At 39.4% G+C, this 17,516-nt stretch overlaps 1 protein-coding gene across 1 annotated transcript; it reads right to left on the bottom strand.

Moving 5' to 3' along the window:
- Positions 1–8,334: 8,334 nt before the first annotated feature.
- Positions 8,335–17,243, bottom strand: mbip (MAP3K12 binding inhibitory protein 1). The gene is made up of 9 exons (XM_028001479.1): positions 17,094–17,243; positions 15,618–15,740; positions 14,746–14,946; positions 14,067–14,163; positions 13,597–13,662; positions 13,157–13,309; positions 12,802–12,899; positions 9,973–10,011; positions 8,335–9,885 (listed from the first exon to the last, which is right to left on the bottom strand). Exons 1-9 carry the CDS (start codon positions 17,211–17,213, stop codon positions 9,778–9,780), a joined length of 1,005 nt encoding a protein of 334 aa, XP_027857280.1. The 5' UTR covers positions 17,214–17,243; the 3' UTR covers positions 8,335–9,777.
- Between the last annotated feature and the right edge of the window lie 273 nt (positions 17,244–17,516).

Genomic DNA, 17,516 nt, shown 5'->3' on the forward strand with positions numbered 1-17,516 from the left:
GCCCACTGTGATTGCCTCTTCGCCACCCGTGTCAGCTCGGGATAATACTGCAGCCGTCCCCCCCCCACATCCTCCCTCTGTCCCCTACCACAGGAACAAAACAGGATCAGCACAATCCATTTTCTTTTTTCGCCGCCAAAATGGAATAATTTCAAACAGACAATCCCTGCTAGTCTTCAAAGTCCAGGAAAAATCAAAAGACAGCCATTATGGCAAAATTTGTGAAAGGGCTGTCCCACCTTTACCCTCGGATCTGCCAAATACTACGTCCAGTTCTAACTAACAAGCACTGCCACACATGGGCAATGGTAGTAGATTGAGGAGCAAAGCTAGCAATCTCACAAGAAATAGCACTAAAGTGACACATGAAAGATGCATGCACACAGAAAGAATAGACGAAGCAGCGAGTGAAATCTCTCCTATGGCCCCCTCATTTCAGATAACACCCTCAGATCTTCCCATGCAAAACATCATGTGTTTTACCTACGAATCTATACATCTGTAGCAATCCAAGTTCTGTGTAAGCCTGTGCTTTACAACCTTAATGATACTTCAGCAAAGTGTGGTGGCAGAGAGAGGGCGGGAACCAGGAGGCTTTCCCTCAGAAAGAGCTGAGAGCATCTTATCAGGGGAAAAAAGGGGCTAAGAGTGTGGCTGCTGTAGTGCCTGATTCCATATTCTTGGGTCATAGATTTTCAAGAACTACTCCTCTGTTTCTCTTACTATAGCGCCTCAGGTGAGACATGCCGCTTCGACACCTGCGACTGACAACACAGTGCTGCACACAATTATGTCTACCTACTGAACTCCTATATCTTCTCCCACTGCAACGATAAACTTCAATGGGTTTTGGTGGGATTTTATACAAGAGACGAACACGAAGCAACACGCAAGTGTGACACGGAAGGACCATAAACATGTTTTACAGATGTCCGTTTTTACAAATACAAACCTGTAAAGAGTGGCGTGCTTCTGTGTTGACCCCCGTTTATTCTAATACCCCTAGAAGACATTTTGGAATTAGTGAACAAACAAAATCATAACGACCAAGAAGCATGCAAGACAGGTCAGGTTGTGGTTTAGGAATAAAAACAACATTCAAGGTTTTGCACATCTCTCAGAGCACATCCCTCATTTGCCAATGAAAAAACTATGGCACAGCTACAAACCTACCAACACAAGACCATTAACTGTTGATAAGAGAAGCAGCCAAGAGATGGTCACTCTGGAGGAGCTGCAGAGATTCACAGCAAAGGTGGAATAATCTCTTAGTCATGCAATCCATAAATCACTATGGAAGAGTGGTAAGAATAATCCTGATTCAAAGTTTGCCACACTTCATGAAGAAAACACAGCAATAACGTAGAAGAATGACCCTGATCAGATGAGACTAAATTGGAGTTATTTGACATAGATGCAAAATGTGTCACAAAACTATCAGGATAAGAAGCACCGTGGCAGCATAGCAATGTTCAGATACCTTTGTTCAGCAGAAACAGGGAAGTTGTAGGAAGACGGATTTAGGTAAATGGAGATATCCTAGAAGAAAACATGGATATCTCTACCTACTAGCCAGACATCGACTGTAAATGTAAAAAGATACGATATTTTGTTAATTTGTTAGATTTTAAAAAGAAATGTGACAGGACGGCCAAGTTCATATCCAGAGCTGAATCCAATTGCTGTTCACATATGCCTTTCATCCAGTTTAGCTGAGCTTGAGATAATTTGCAAAGCCAAACAGGGACACATGTTCAGTTTCTAAATGTAGAGAAATAGTCCAAAACGTTGCACCTGTAATGGCACCAAAAACTGTTCCTTCATAGTGACTTAGAAAGGCCAAATAAAAGCCACACTTTTTAGATATTTATTTGCAAACACTTCACCATGATGCATGACCTTGTGCTGGTCTATAAGATAAAATCGTAATAAAGTACAATAACGTTTATAGTTGTAGCGCGACAGCATGTTAAACCGTCAAGCGGTGTGACACGGCTCAATCTCTTTCTGTTGCTATAATGCATCAGGTGGGGAACGCAGTTCTGTACTCAAATGAACATATGTGCAGGTTGAGTCTTCAGAAAAATCTTTTCACTACACACCATGATAAATCTTAAAATGATCAAAGGCTCCTCTTTTCTACATTTTTCTGCTGTTTTTTTTATGCATTTAGGAGAAGTAACTCTTCACATATTTCAAGAACTTGCAATGACACAGCACAGGTTCGACGCTCCGCTATGCACAGGTGCTTGAAGGACAATATCGAAGTAGTAGTCTATTATTGTACAGTGTGAATGAATGAAGAGTGATTGAGTGCAGTACTCCACGCCACCTATATAAAGCCCAAGTATTGCAATGTGAGGGCCAGAGAGGGAGAGGGTGAGAGAGCTCTAGAGGCCTAAATGAGGTGAAGGGAAGTGGAAGTGTCCAGTAGGGGGTCTGCTGCTGTGGGAGGAGAGGGATAGGAGGGGGAGCTGGGGAGGAAGGAGGGGGAGCTCGCTCGACGCAGTGCCTGGGCCAATGCATGAGGGTTTAGGGCTAAGTGTCTCATCAGCATCCAGCTCAGGTGCTGCCAGGGCCCACGCACTAACTATGCCCTGACTTGATTGTAATTGCCTGAATTCAACTCCCGCTGCTCCCTCCTGGCAATATCACAGGAACATTTAACTCCAGAGTGCCTGGAGACCATGCAGCAGGGCCACAGCGCACAGCTGACTGCCTCTTGTCGCAAGCCTGTGGGCTGCAGGGGGATCCTCTCTTGTGTTGTCTGCGTTTTGTGGGATGCTCACAGGTGCACGCGTCCCCTCCCACTCGCCTGGATGTTTGCGAATAAGCAACAACTGGGCTGGGTATACTTTGACATGAGCATTATAAAGATATTTGCTGCTTTTAAAGTTGCCTTTCAGAGGAGGAAGCAATCTTCACGTTTCCCCGATGCCTCAACCAAACTCTAGATTTTATGGTTGCCACAATAGAAATCTTTGGGTTTTCAGAGCTACATAAACAAATCATTTAACCCTGAAATCTTCACACAATCAGACAAAAAAAAAAGAAAAAAAACCCTGTCTTATTTCCCGTCAGACTGTATTTATGAGAATCAGTTCAAAACAGAACTACATGCTTGATTATGTCATACATTCATCATGGTGTTTTTTTATTATACTTTCAGGGTCTTGTAAAAGTAAATGTAAACTGTTTTTTAGGCAAACTTTGATATATTTTAACTGGATTTTATATGCTGCATTATTCCCAACATAATACGGCAGAAAAGAACTTTCCATTTTTGCAAAGGAAATAAAAATCTAAAAAATGTGGCACCTATTTGTGGGAGAACATTCATCAGAGAAGCAGCCAAGAGGCCGATGGTAACTCAGGAGGAGCTGCAGACATGTGTGGCTCAGGTGGGCGTCTCTTGACAGAAGAATTCATGAAAAGAATGGAAAAATAAAAATAAACATAAGAGCTTCTCTTGCAGTGTGTCACAGCCCATAGGGGAGACACAGCAAACATGACAGAGGAAATACTGGTCAGATATAAGTGGTGGAAGCCAGAGCTGTATGTTTTTAATCAATGCAGATTAATTTATCACAATTCAATTAAGAATCAGTGGCAATTAAAAGTCAATGTTCAGCAAACTCAGAGTCATATCACAGAAAAAACTTGCTGCTATAATTGGAGCAAAAGCTATGTTAACCAATATGGACGCAAAAGTGGCTGAATACTATTGCACGCCGCACTTTTCAGCTCTTTATTTGTAAAAAACAAAAGCAAAAAAACCTAATATTTCCACTTCACTCTTAGGCACTGCTTTCTGTTGGTCTATCACATATGGTAAAATCCACACAAAACATACTCAAGTCTGTAGTTGTAACATAATAAAGTGATAAAAAAAAGTGCAAGGCATATTAATTATTTTGTATACTGAACACTAAAAACAAATTTTGATGTTTTCAAAAAAAAAAAAAAACTCACAAAATTCCTGAAAATGGTTCAGAATCCCTCCCTGTAGTTGGTTTAATCTGTCCACAGCCAAGGCGAACGGTTTGTAACATTTGTGCCTAACAAGGACATGAATGAAGTACTTCCCTCACAGCCCTTACTCATGCGCAACATACAAAATTATGAGCAGAAATAGGTTTTCCAGTGCTATCACGTAATCTGTGCTTCCCAATTGGCGAGGTTTAGAAACTGCAGCAGGGTTAACTTAAAAAAGTTAGCCTGTGGTGCTCCTCATCCTGCGATAATAGGCCTGTCAGTAATGAAGAACGGGCTTGTTGCCAACAGGTGGTCTCTTTATAAGACCGGAGCCAGAGCACTCAGGATGGGGAGGGAAAAAAAAAACTGCCATGGCAAAATGTGTCAGAATCTAATGTTCTGCAGAGTGAAAAGCCTGTTTTCCATCTTTTGTTCCCAGCCAGAGATTCAGCCTTGTTCCTCATTGTTCGGGGCACAAACGAGCAACAGTCTTTTTTGACACGGAGCCACAGATGAATAAAGACTGGAGCTGACTAGTCACAGGAAAGAGCTTTCTTTTTGGAGGGCTTGGAGCCCATTAAGAGTTTGCGAGATATGAATGGATATGAATCCTCTCCTTCGACCCCACAAAAAAAATAAAATAAAAAAATACAACTGGACGCACAGAAGACAAGGAACACCTCTGTGTCTTTTTTACCGAGCTTCCCAAGTACATTTCAAGACACGGAGCAGAAGAGGGGACTGATTGACAGGCAGGAATTACAGAGTCAATAGGAAGTGAGTGGTTCATTGTGGTTTTAACAGGATACGCTATGCCTACCCAACCCTGGAGCACTAACCACTGAAATTAATGTCGACATATTGACTTTAAGAAATCAGCAACATCGGGAGGAATCAGGGAAAACTTACCACATTGCTGTGTATTACATTTTAATGAAATCTAACTTTTAAAAAAAGTATCCTGCAAAGTGTATCTTCACACTAGGACCAGATAATCATAAGATATTTAGCAATCCATGTCCTTGCAGGCTCTTCTCTGCACGTTTGGCTCAGTAGGCAGATGATGGGTGGATCCCAACAAAAGCAGCACACCAAATACAAGCTTTTGTCCCGCTCCATAATCCATTTGTTACACTCAGACCAATTTGTCCTCATTAACCCTCATAAGGGGGCTGTGTCTGAGACAAAAGCTTCCAGGGAACAATGAGAATACCCAACCCTCTCCCCACATTCATATCGACAGAGCTTAAGTGCCCTCCCACCTCCCCTTCTCTGCACATTGTGGCCCCTTCATTGCGCCAAGGGTTCCAGTTGTATGAGCAAGAGACGGACAGAGCCGTCAACAAGCGGGGTACACCTGAAAGACGGGGTGAAAAGAAACTTCCTAATTTCCGCTTCAAGAATGAAATATCTTCCCCCTCAAAGTTCCCCCCACTCTCTTCCCAAATAAATCACAATGCAAGATCCTCTGGCTTATTCAGGTCACTCCATCAATCAAGTCTGAAATGAATTGTGACATGATGTAAAAAGAGCGAAAACAAAGAGGAGGAAGGGGAGTTACAGTAATTTCTGAAGACGCGAGAAGGGTGGACTTCTCTGTACATGTCAGTTTGTCACACCTTCAGCATCGTTCAGTCACTAGAAAGACTTTCACAAGTTTTAGCAAAACACAAACTTCCCAGGAGTTGCTTGAATCAAAGATATTGACCGGAGCCAGGCTTATGAACTGATATATTCCAAATGTCTTTATTTTGCAGTTAATCACTTGCATTTTTTTAAAGACGCTCAGCGTATGAGGTTTTTCTTTCTTTTCTGAGAAACTTGCCTCCCACAAACATACCCAAAAATACAACGAAAAGTACTTTTTCCCCCCAAATTTGGTCAAAAGACTATGAAAGGTAGGCTTGGTTAGCAATTTGTTAGCATTGAGACATCAATATATGTCCTATGTAGATGTCTTTTTCACCACTGGTTTATCAACAACAATCTTATGCTGTTTAGACAGAAAACAACTGCCTTTGCTATGTCTATTCATTGAAAATCACTCTGGGTTGCAGAGAGTTAATGTACTTGAGATAATGTACTTTTTATACTTTCATGAACTTGTTACTTTTTCCAATGTGCACTTTCATATGTTATAAAGAGAAATTCTTCCAGTTCAAAAAGGAGTGATTAACACAAAAACCAAAGGATAAAAGTGAAACGCGATCAGAACAGTCGTGAAAAGATCCAGTTCAGACACAAGGGATATTTTACTTGGTGCATTTACTGCACCACTGAACCACTTGGTATCTACAAAACTGTATGAAGAACAAACCTTTAATTTCATTCCTAATATACTTAAAAGATCAAACAATTGCAATAAACGTCTCTAACCTGCTAAATGGCTGCTATGTTGATTGGAATAAAGTGCATGTAGATCTTGTTACAGTTTTTAAGACCACAAACATTTTTTGCATTTACAGCAATTATATTATGTCACAATAAAAAAATTATTAAAGAAATCACAAAATTTCAGTGTATGTTCTGGGGATAGCTCTCAGTCGCGATTCAAACTTCAAATATGGAAAAAAACGTTTCATTACTTTATTACATGCTATGCTAACAAGCTGCTGAAAAACTACGCCTCTAATCATTCTGTTCAAGCAAATGACTATTTGGCCACTAGGGGGCCCACGGCTAGAGTTGAACCTTCATCCCTAGATTGCTGCAACTAAGATATGGAAAACAAATCAAATGAGACAGTGACGTCACAGCAAAGGTAGTTCAACTCATCCGGATGCAGTTGAACACAAAATATTCCACATCCTTCATCCCAATATGCCTGCACTATATGAAAAGTGCTGTATCATAACCAACACCTGAACATGACGGGATGAGATTTGAGGTTTTGGTCAATGTGTTTAATTTGTAACGTACAGTATGTTTTTTTGGTAAGCCATTATAAACGACAAGAGAACAGAAACAGCATGGCAGCAGATCAAGGGAGGAGAAAACAATCTCCAAAGCTCACAACTTTAGAAAAGAGTGGTTTCTTGGAGTCACGTAGCCAAACAACTACCTTTTTCAGGCTTTTGTGCACAGCGTTTAGAATAATTGTAGTGGGTGTTACGTATGCACCATTAGCAGTTCCACACAAACCCCTTATTGAAGCAGTACAATGGATCATGTTGAACTTCCTTTGAATGTCTTCAATTTCTAAGGATTCACAAATGGCTCTTTAGCAAAGTAAATATCTTAGTTGGTAATGCAAAAATAAAATAACACAACAAAGCTCCATCATTTTGCCATTACATCATTCGCTGTTTTTTCTTTTAGGTATTGTAATTTTAAATGTAAAACTAATGTCTAATTTGAAAATTGAAAGTGAGCTTTAATGAGGGTTACGAAGTTTTAAAAGACAGACATGTCTCCAACGCAAGAAATAAATATGAAACTGTCAAATCAAAGACAAGTTTTCCCAAAACGCAGCAGCTCTTCAGGTTTTCTCATAAAGGGGAAACGCATAATTATTCCTTCAGCGAAAAATCCGTGCGCACAAGCCTTTTATGTACATGTCACAGTGTCAAACGCAGCGGCGTCCCATTTAATGCTGGTTTGTTGGGTCTCCAGTATGTTTTCCAAACAGAGTTGCAGTAATCAGGTCATTTGTTATAATGACAACCATTAGGGGTGATCATCGTCACACAGCGGTCGGGAAGATAAATCAGGTGCTCTCTCACAGAGGTTCGTCTCGATTACAAACACACACACACTCACGCACACGCCCACACACCTTCCCATCATTGCCGAAGATTAAATTACCAAGCCTCTGCTTTTAAAAAAACATTTTCAGAATTATTTAAAGGTGCATTATAATTTGGTTTGATACAGTTTCTATTTAAACCAACAAAATAACTTAATTTGAAGGGACGGACGCTTCAATTCAAAACAAGACCTGAAGCTTTCAAAATAAATTACATAGAGGTTTTGCATCTATTATGATAATATTAATAATAATAATACACTTTACTATTATTTCTAGATTGCTTAGTGGTAACCTGACTAAAATATGAAAGCAAACGGTTATCAAATTACATCGTTCACTCCTAAATTATGGTTAAATTAGACATACCAATTATCTCACAGAGAAGAAAAGCAAAAACATCTATTTAGAGAACAATTACAGAAAAAGAAAAATGAGGGAAATCCTTTGATGATGCATCAGAGCTCAATAACAAAATAAGTGAATATACTGATACAGACTGTCATGTGTTTGGAGGTCAAAGACGCCACAATGTTTGGTAGAAAAGAAAACTATCCAGCTACAGAGGAGGTGGATAATTCCACAAAAAATCAGTGATACAGCTAGACCAAACCATTTCTCCAACATTTAATTGCAGGAACTCCACATGGTGCAGTAGTATTCCCGCCAATGGATCTCTCGGGGATTTTTCTGATTGTTTGGTCAGAACCATTCACACTGGTGACTTTAGGAGGTAACTATCCTAAAGTTACGTCCCTGTCTTCTTGAAACTCTTCTCATCTCTTGAAACAGAGCTGAGAATAACACCAAGTCCTCTGGTAGAACATACCAATGCAAAGGACGACCAGCTATCGCCTCATGATGACAGTAGTGACACTGACTCTAGGCAAATGTGAAACTTCGGGAAATAAGAGAAGGGAAATATTCTAGTGGCCCCCTCCTATGAAATGATTGCTGCTTTTGGGTTTGATCAATTGTAGCCCTTCTAGTACAGCTTTAATTAATTTCATAGACACCAAAAGGAGGTGATAACCTGATCAATACACCAGAAGTTTAACTGGCTTTATGTTAAACTCCAACTAAAAGTGCTCCTGTATTTTTTTTTAAGTGGTGCATTCTAGCATTTGACAGAATGCAGGAATTCATAATCATGAAAAATAAAACTTAAATGATAAAAATGTTTTCAAGTTGACAATTGTATTCATAGTATAGGTGTACCAATAGGTTTCTTAATTTTGGATGATCGGGCGATACATGAATGAAAAAACAATTTTATCCACTTCTACAAAGGCCTGAAAATCAGTCACTGTCCATTTTTGTTCAGCATGTGCGGTTTAACAAATCACGCAGTTTAGTGACTGTCGCTATATTTGGAGCAAGTTTAGAGACATGAACAAACAAAAAAAAGCCAAATTAGAAATTGTCAGACATGATTTCTTTAAATTTCGATGATCAGCCAACAAAACTGAAAATCGGTGTATTCCTAATTCGTAGCTCATATCTTTGTTTTTCCTGAGTAAGAAAAAAGAAATACAAAAATCCCCAAAAGCCCCAACACAAGCCATCACCACCATATATGGTAGCACATAACTAAGTACATAAAGTATGTGGATCTAGTGTAAAAACTTCACTTCAACACAAATGTCAGCAATTTTTTACCTGTAAAATGAGGGATTGCTGCAAAGTCAATGACTCTACCATCACCTGGGTCTCCTTAGAAAGATAACATTTTCCAATTTAATTATGTGCTTAGCTTTTGTAGTTGTGTTATTATAATTAAATTAAGCAGCATGTATTCAAATTAGCATCAAACTATTTGATTGTAATGTATTGCAAGTGAATCTAAATCTATACATTTGCATATTTGTGATTTGGATCTAATGGTGGTAAAAGAATAGAGCAATAAACAGGTCGTAAGAATAAACAGGACAAACTGTATTCGGATCAGCGTGTGTTTAAAAGTTATTGACGTGTCTGATGACTTGGCGAGCGTTGACAAAAAGGCACACAATGCTTATGTTGAATTCTTGACTGGTTTTATTGTGCTTAGACGTGCATCAGAATGGACAATCGGTCCCGTATCCCGGCCCAAACTCAGAAACCCTCTTGAGGAGCGCCGCTTTCACCGCGCTAATCTTCTCATCCAGCTCTGTGAGAGTGCAGGCCTGAAGGAGATGAGGCATAAATGAGAGGTTGAAATTTGCTCGGCAACAGATGAAACGTTGCTGAGAAGAAAACAGAAAAGTGCTGACCTGAGCGGTGGACGTCTTAGGCCGCTTGTGGAGGTGACTCTGCAACGCAAGCAAGCATTGAAACTAGTTGATTTGTGCAATTTCTGAGCAGAATCAAAACTTACAGACTTTGAGTCACTTGTTTATACAAAGAAAACTAGACACAGCATGTGATTTATGAGAAACCCTTTACTCCCATGGAATATTTTTTCCTTATTGGATATTTTGACAATAGAGGGAGTAAAATCGTGGGAGTATTATTCTGCAAACGTCCTTGGTTACAGTGGAAAAAGAGAGGTCCTACTGCTCCTAGCAATATGTTTTAAATTGGCATCTGCTTCGCTCCGTCTATAAAATCCTTTAGAATTGCTTATGGAGCCTTCTCTATGCCGAGTATTAGAATGTTGTTCCTAAAATCATGGGCCAACTGTGCGCCGCTTTTCACTAAACACCAAACTACAGCAGAGAAAAAAACAAGAGGAGGGAAGAGGGAGGAGACTCCGAATATAAAAGACCCCCATCTTCATTCGTTTATTCAAAGACACTCGACATCTCTTGCTCTGCTCACACAAACATGCAGCGAGTCAAAAGCAGATGGAGAGCGCCACTTGCACAGAAGCGGCATGCTGTGCTGAGAAATACTAGTATGAGGAGACATGCAGCATCTCAAGCACACTTAGACAACCAACACGCTGGACAGACTCCTTTAGCTTATCAATTCAAGTTTGATGGACTGTGCCGATCTCTCGCAGGTTTAATATGAAATCATTTGAGAATCTGGACTAAAAAGAGAGGAAAAGCTCATCTTTTTCTACCGTCAGCATCTTTAAAATTGCTTAGCCCTTTCTCTTTCCAAAAGGTATTTTAGGCAAACCCCTCGCCTTCCCCCCTAACTTGTGGCAAAACATGACTTAGGCCATTATCTTAGAAAGGTGACTTTATGCTCTCACTTCTAGTATGTTAGATTATTTCGCTTTTCCTGGATTATCAAACCAAACATTTTCATGTAAGAGAAAAGGCTGATGCTAGGCTATGGAATAAAACTAAAAGCTCTGAGCGTACGTCCATGTAAACAAAAAATTGGTTTTAAAATATCGATTTAACGCTTACTGAATAAATCCCAGGCGCACCTTCAGGCGGTTCAAGTAAAGATCTGCTTCTACTGAGAATCAACTCAAAATCTGATTTTTTTCTGTCACAGTCAAAGTTTTCTGGAACGAAACCTAAATTTCATGTTATTGTGTTTTTGCTAATTGAATGCATTTATTTTTCTCTCGATAACTATACACTTGTTTAATACTCCGCATTTGTTGTTTTGGATAATCTATAGTTGCTGTTTGCACTTTTCTAAAAATTGCCTCTTAAAACTGATTATGGTTAACATATGAATAAATAAAGTTGACTGGACTTGCTCCGGCCTAAATGTTCAAGTAGCTGCAACCCAAGTAGATGCCTTTTGTTTCTATTCCACCAGAGCACAACTTGAGTAGTGAAATGTGTTGAAGCAGTGAAGCATAAAAGATGAAACTCCATTAGCGTCTCACAGAAACTCCTCTCGGTAAGTAGATTTCTGGTTGTGCCAATTGTAAACCAGTACTCCACGTAGCAATTTGGCCATCACACACCTTTAAAAATGTTCTTTAAAAGCTTCCTTTCAACACACTCTCAATCTCAGTTCCTGCTTACTTTAGCATATGCTGTCATTTTCCATTCAAACACAAAAAGAAATGCAGGCGAGTCAGTTTCAAATCTAAATGTCCAGCACAGCGGTTAGCTGAATCTCTCAGCTTTTCTTTACCACAGCCAAGGTAAACAACGACATAAAGTAAAAGTTGGTGCAAGGAGTCATCACTTTAGGTTAGTGAGCGTGTCTCGGAGGTGAAATGACTATTTAAATCTGAGGAGGCGCATGACTGTCGCTTGACAATAGCAGAGACTGAAGTGGCCTAAATGGGCTCAAATAAATGAGGTGAAAATCGCAGCAATATACACATATATAGTAACACTATGATGATCTATTGCAAAGACCCTCAGCTCAGACACAAGATGTGACACTACAAGCTGTGCTAATTGCATGAAATGGTATAGACACCTGGGCTCCGAAAAGAGGACGGTTAAGTGTTGGGAAAGCTGAGTGGATGCTGGAAGGTAAATCTGAATGTGTTGCCTGCGATTTAAACGGTGCAGCTAAGTGGGCAAATAGGTCACTAGCAGAGTTCTCTGACATTTAAATCTCCGGAAAAAGTATTCAGACCCTCTTAGAAACTTTTGTTTTCCACATTTTGTCACCTTGCAGCCACAAGTTTGAGTGGATTTTATGTAACTGACCAACACAGAGTAGAGCCAAATTCTGAAGCAGACGGAGAACGGTGTGTGTTAGACGTTTATATTCATCCCCCCTGAGTCAATAGAAGTTCTGGACGGGATGGAGAGAATTCATGAGCAGCAATTGTCAAGATTCAAAGTCGGATTTGGGTCTGGACTTTGACTGGGCCATTCCATTTTAGATGTTTGCTTTCAACTCCCTACATGGCTTGTCTCAAGGTAAAAACAGAACTTTTTTTTTGGTTTTTCTTCAATGTAGGACATACTTGTGGAATCCATAAAAAATAGTTAATCATATAAACTCCCACAAAAGATGCATTGACGTTTGTGTGCAACAGATACAGATGGTTACTAAATGTTTATTTTCTCTGCAAACTTTAGAATAGTTTTTTTAAAACTAGATTCTATCCATTTACTAGCTCACGTCGCTCTACTCCAGCAATATAGCTTTATTGTATGTGTAATAATAGTACAAATTAATTGGAAAAGGCTCTCCTATATCTATGATACATCCCAAGGACTCACAGTGGACTGAAAGTACTCAGGAGAGAGTCCTTCTAACTCTAGGATGCGATCTTCCATCTTCTTCAGCCTCTGGTAAACATTCAAAGGGACTGGCCCCACTGGAAAAAAGAACAACAGTAAAACACATCAAAGATTTATATGCTTGGGGTTTCATAAGAGTAAATATGAGCAAAATGAGCAAGAGATATATTTGAATGATTAGTAAAAAAAAAAAAAACTATCTGTTATCCATTTCTTTACTTTTTATGTGAGATACGTTTTTTTTTTCATCTTACTTTTTTAAACTTGTATGTGTCTCCATCATTTTATATCAAAATCTGAAACATTATCAAAAGTTTCTTAAAGGTTTTCTCACCTGATGGGAGTTTGAGATGAGCCTCGATGTTTTGAAGCCGCTCCTCTATGGCTGCATTTCCACAGTCTCGGGCTGTTGGCCCCTTCTGAGGCTCCCCAGCATCTCCCCCGGCGCTACGAGTCTGGGGCCCGTAAGTGTTTACTACTCGTGTGACTGCCCAGCCATAGGAACATAAACAAAGGCTGTAACTCAGGAGTGAGGCGAACAACATCAATCCCGATTGTGGTCACATATAAGTGCGTGCAACACTGCAAACGACAGACTGAATGCAATATTTGGTAGGTTGCCATAAATCAAAAAACATGCATGCAACACTCTGCATGCAAGCGATATGTTTAGCCAGCTGATTGGATTTAACTTTCACTTTTTCATTGTTATTAATGTAGAATCATGTATGTATTGATGTTCCGTGACGGCAGCAGATCGTCCGCTGTTCTTACCTTTTACGTGGCTTTTAAAACCCGGGTATGGCGTAAAGACTGCATCTGTCCTCGCACAGCTGTTTTCTACAACAAATAAAATTCCACAAAAATATCATTTAGATTTTCTCATTTTAATTAAATGTCTTGTGTGGGAGAAGAAAAAAAAAGCATCCATCACACACATGAACTACAGCTTCTCGTGATTTTGTGTTACTGGTGTCTCAGACGGGCTTTGAATTTCAAGCAGGTCCCCCCGTCTCATGTTTTTCTGCACAGAACGGGTTGCATTTTTAAGGCCGAGCGTGTTAGCTACTTCAGGCCCCCTCTTGGAGCAGTTCAGCCTGACCTCTCGCCTGTGGAAATCAGCTCTCTCCCAAACATTGGCAATCTGTGTGCAGGCTCCCTCTCCACCCAGCCCCCCGCCCTCCCCAGTCCCTTTTATCCCTCTCCTCCCTCCTCCACACCCCCAACCTCTCCTCCGTTCTCACCCTGATTGCAGTCGATCACGTTGCAAAACTCGCGCACATTGTTTTCATTGATCTCCATCTGCTTGCGTTCCATAAATGCAGATATTCTCCGCTCAATCTGGAGACACAACAAAGATAATAGGACACAATAGATTGATGAGGTACTGATCGGTTTGAAGAATGCAATGTTTCTTTTTTTTTTTTTTGTCCTAGTTAATGTCGTGCAACAGGGTGATGTGGTGATTTGTATTACATAGAATGAGAAATGCAATGAAAGACATTAAATTCAGGCAGCAAAAAAGAAAAAAAAAGTTAGATTGCTTCAATCATTACATGCTGGAATATGAATATGGTTTGCTTGGCTACCAAAATAAATGCACAACAGAATGCCGCCTCTTGTCCTTCATCCACATGCAATCTCAGAGTAATGAGCATCCACTTCATAATCCATCAAGGACCTGGCCCTCTCTCAAAACCCTCTAGCAATGTGGTCTGTTCTACCCCAGCACAGCACTAAAGCGCCCCTCATTCTCTGTCGAAACCCGGTCTATCAGGTCCCCATCGAGCGCTCGCCGCACGTCATGCTCACATCCTCGGGAGCAATTACTTATGATTATTCATTTGGCTTGACAAGAGTGTGAAGGGCTCCAAAATGTCACCGCCAGAACAGCTGACGGATCCGGCGTCGACGCGGACCAACCTCTGACTTTCCGGCTCGGATCTGGACCATGACGTCATCAGTCTTGCTCTCTGCAGCCTCGGAGCCGGGCCGCTGGAGCTCTGACGACGCAGCTGTCTGCTCCTTGGGCGAGGGTGACGCGACAGATTTGTCCGACGTGCTTTCTTTCACAGAAGCAACATCCTCAGACTCCATGAGCGACCTCAGGCTTTCTGAAACAGCCTGCAAGTAACAGAGAGAGAACACACTATCCATTTAGAAATAAATAGGTGTTACAAATATTACCAGATATTTCTGTATTATAATACAGAGAAAAGCATCCCATGACACAGACTGCAATAGCCCTTCATTATTGCAAATAATCATATAATGGTTATCAATTCAAACACTACAAAAACCAAATCCTACTGAGTATTTTTTGTCTGGTTTTAGTGCCAGTATCTTGGTGCACTTGAAATAGGACAAATCTAACTTACAAATAACTTTCTTTAGCAGAAAATTGGAGCTTGTTATAAGTATATAATTCCTTAATAATAATTTAAAAAGTACTAGTTGTACTGGCAGATTAGTTGACTTATAACAAGATACGTCTCCATGTTATAAGTGAAATAATCTGTGTGTGAAACTAATGTTTTTGTTTATTAATATTAAACAATTATTGATTTAAAACTAGCTACTATATCTGAAAAGTTACTTGTAAGTTAGTTTTGTCTTATTTCATGTGCACTAAACTATTTGCACTAAAAAATGGACAACAAAAAAAATACTTGGTAATATTTTGTGTGTTTGTAGTGAATCCATTTGTGTAAACCCTTTCAACCACCAGATAGTCAAATGATACAATTTATCCACCGACGCTATTAGATAAACTAGCAAACACACATCCATTTTACCTGTAATTTAGCAATATGCTCCTGCAAACAGCCGTGAAGAAGAGCTTCTGAAGATGATGACAGACTCACAGCGCCATGGTTGACTTCTATTCTCAAAGCAGTATCTCCTAATTGAAGCTTCATCTGAAAACAAATGATAAAATAATTTAACTTAACGTAGGAATGCAGAATATTTAAATAGGTCTGAAGTTGAGATGATAACATGCCGATTGTAGGACTCTACTGTACTGACTTCTCCTGGCTGACACCATTCTCATATTTTCACTTATTCCAATTCGGACCAGTTCTGTTTTATTTTTAAAGACCATAAAACACAAATGATGAGCATTTAGTAGTTTTGATTAATCTAAATAAGGAAAGAATTCAGGAGACCGTTCCCATTTCTCTTATTTAAGTTTTTATTAAATTCAGAACAGTATGTTGATGCTTTTACAACACAAAAATAGTAGAAGGTCTTCGTTTTAATGCAGAGAACAAATAAAATTTCTCTGGATTTTACCTGATTTTCAAGGTAAAAATCAGCCAGTTCCAAAGTTTGGCTAATTAGTGCAACTTAATTAAAATGAACCTATTTAACAAAGGACAAGAAAATTCAACATACAAAAATGTAAATTATTAGTAATAACAAAACATTTTGTACATTAATCAGTTGCAGATAAATACTGGCTAAAGAAATGTAAATATCCTAGACACAGTTGGAGGGCCCTTTTCTTTCTACTTCACTAGACAGGAATACTGGTCTCTCTGGCAACAGTATATTATTAGTAGAATAAAAGTATTCTCCTATTTTTACTAAATGAATATTAAAGGTTTAAGATTTTTTTTAATGTAATGTAAAATTTTGTTTAACTGTGATATTAATTTCCTTTTATAAACAAGCTTGTTTGCAATGCAATGGTGAGTATTGAATTACACATTAGAAATATTTTACATTTTTCACCTAATCCATAAAGGTTGTGCCTTTGTTCATTGTTATGGTTATTTAATTTAATCTGAAGCAAAACTAAAATATGACTGGGTATTTAAAGTAAGAGAACATATATGAGACAACTTCTTCGTATTTACATCTGTTTTAATAATAATTAAAAATACTGTAAATATTTCAAAATGAAAGTGACAAGATTTACGGGCTAGATGTTGCAGGATTTCAGTAACATTATTCTGTCCACTCAAAAACTAATATCAAGTATTTCTACTGCACATGGGAGTAAATTTATTAATGGTCAGTCGAAAAAGAAGAAGAAAGCAAAAAACTAAGTGACACAATTTAAGTAGCAACCATTGTTAGTGCATATCTAAGGAGTTACAAGCATTAAAATCTGTCAAACAGTCCAATAGCATCAAAACAATGAATGAACGGGGAGCTAGCCAAAGCTAGCGTCAGGCTGCTAAACGTATTAGCATGAGGCTAACTAACGACCCAGACTGAGAGGCCCAATTTTCAGAGTGAATTCAACTTAAACCTTGTTAACCAACCTGTTTTCCAAAGTCTGAAAGGAGCCTCAGCATCACATCCACGCAGTCCCTGTAACTGGACATTTCAGTAGGTTCTTTGGGAGGAGCGTCATTCCCACTTAGCTTTGTTGCTTCCGCCATTGCTGTTCAAGGACCTCAAACTACTACGCGCTGATTGGTTGGAAGACCATGAATCTGGTCACGTGACTGATGACTACGTCCTGAATGGCCCCGGTGGTCAGAGCTCCACAGCTGGGAAGGCACGAGCACTTGATGATAAAAGGATTTTTCGAAGTTGTAATTTTGGGGATAAATGGAAATAAACAGCACCATGCGTTGTATTTTATTTATGCCGAGATGAATTGAAGTCAATGACGTAATAAATAAGGCATTCAAAAATTTATTTGCAGAAACCCTGCGCAAACTGCACTGTAAAAATGGATG

The sequence above is a fragment of the Xiphophorus couchianus genome, chromosome 19, assembly GCF_001444195.1.
Source record: "Xiphophorus couchianus chromosome 19, X_couchianus-1.0, whole genome shotgun sequence".
Taxonomy (NCBI): Eukaryota; Metazoa; Chordata; class Actinopteri; order Cyprinodontiformes; family Poeciliidae; genus Xiphophorus; species Xiphophorus couchianus.

Excerpts from the sequence above, each read along its gene's own strand:
- mbip (XM_028001479.1), bottom strand. The coding sequence starts at position 17,213 with ATGGCGGAAGCAACAAAGCTAAGTGGGAATGACGCTCCTCCCAAAGAA. Across the intron at positions 14,947-15,617 it reads AGCATATTGCTAAATTACAG|GCTGTTTCAGAAAGCCTGAG; the intron begins GTAAAATGGATG and ends TGTTACTTGCAG. Across the intron at positions 9,886-9,972 it reads CTAAGACGTCCACCGCTCAG|GCCTGCACTCTCACAGAGCT; the intron begins GTCAGCACTTTT and ends CATCTCCTTCAG.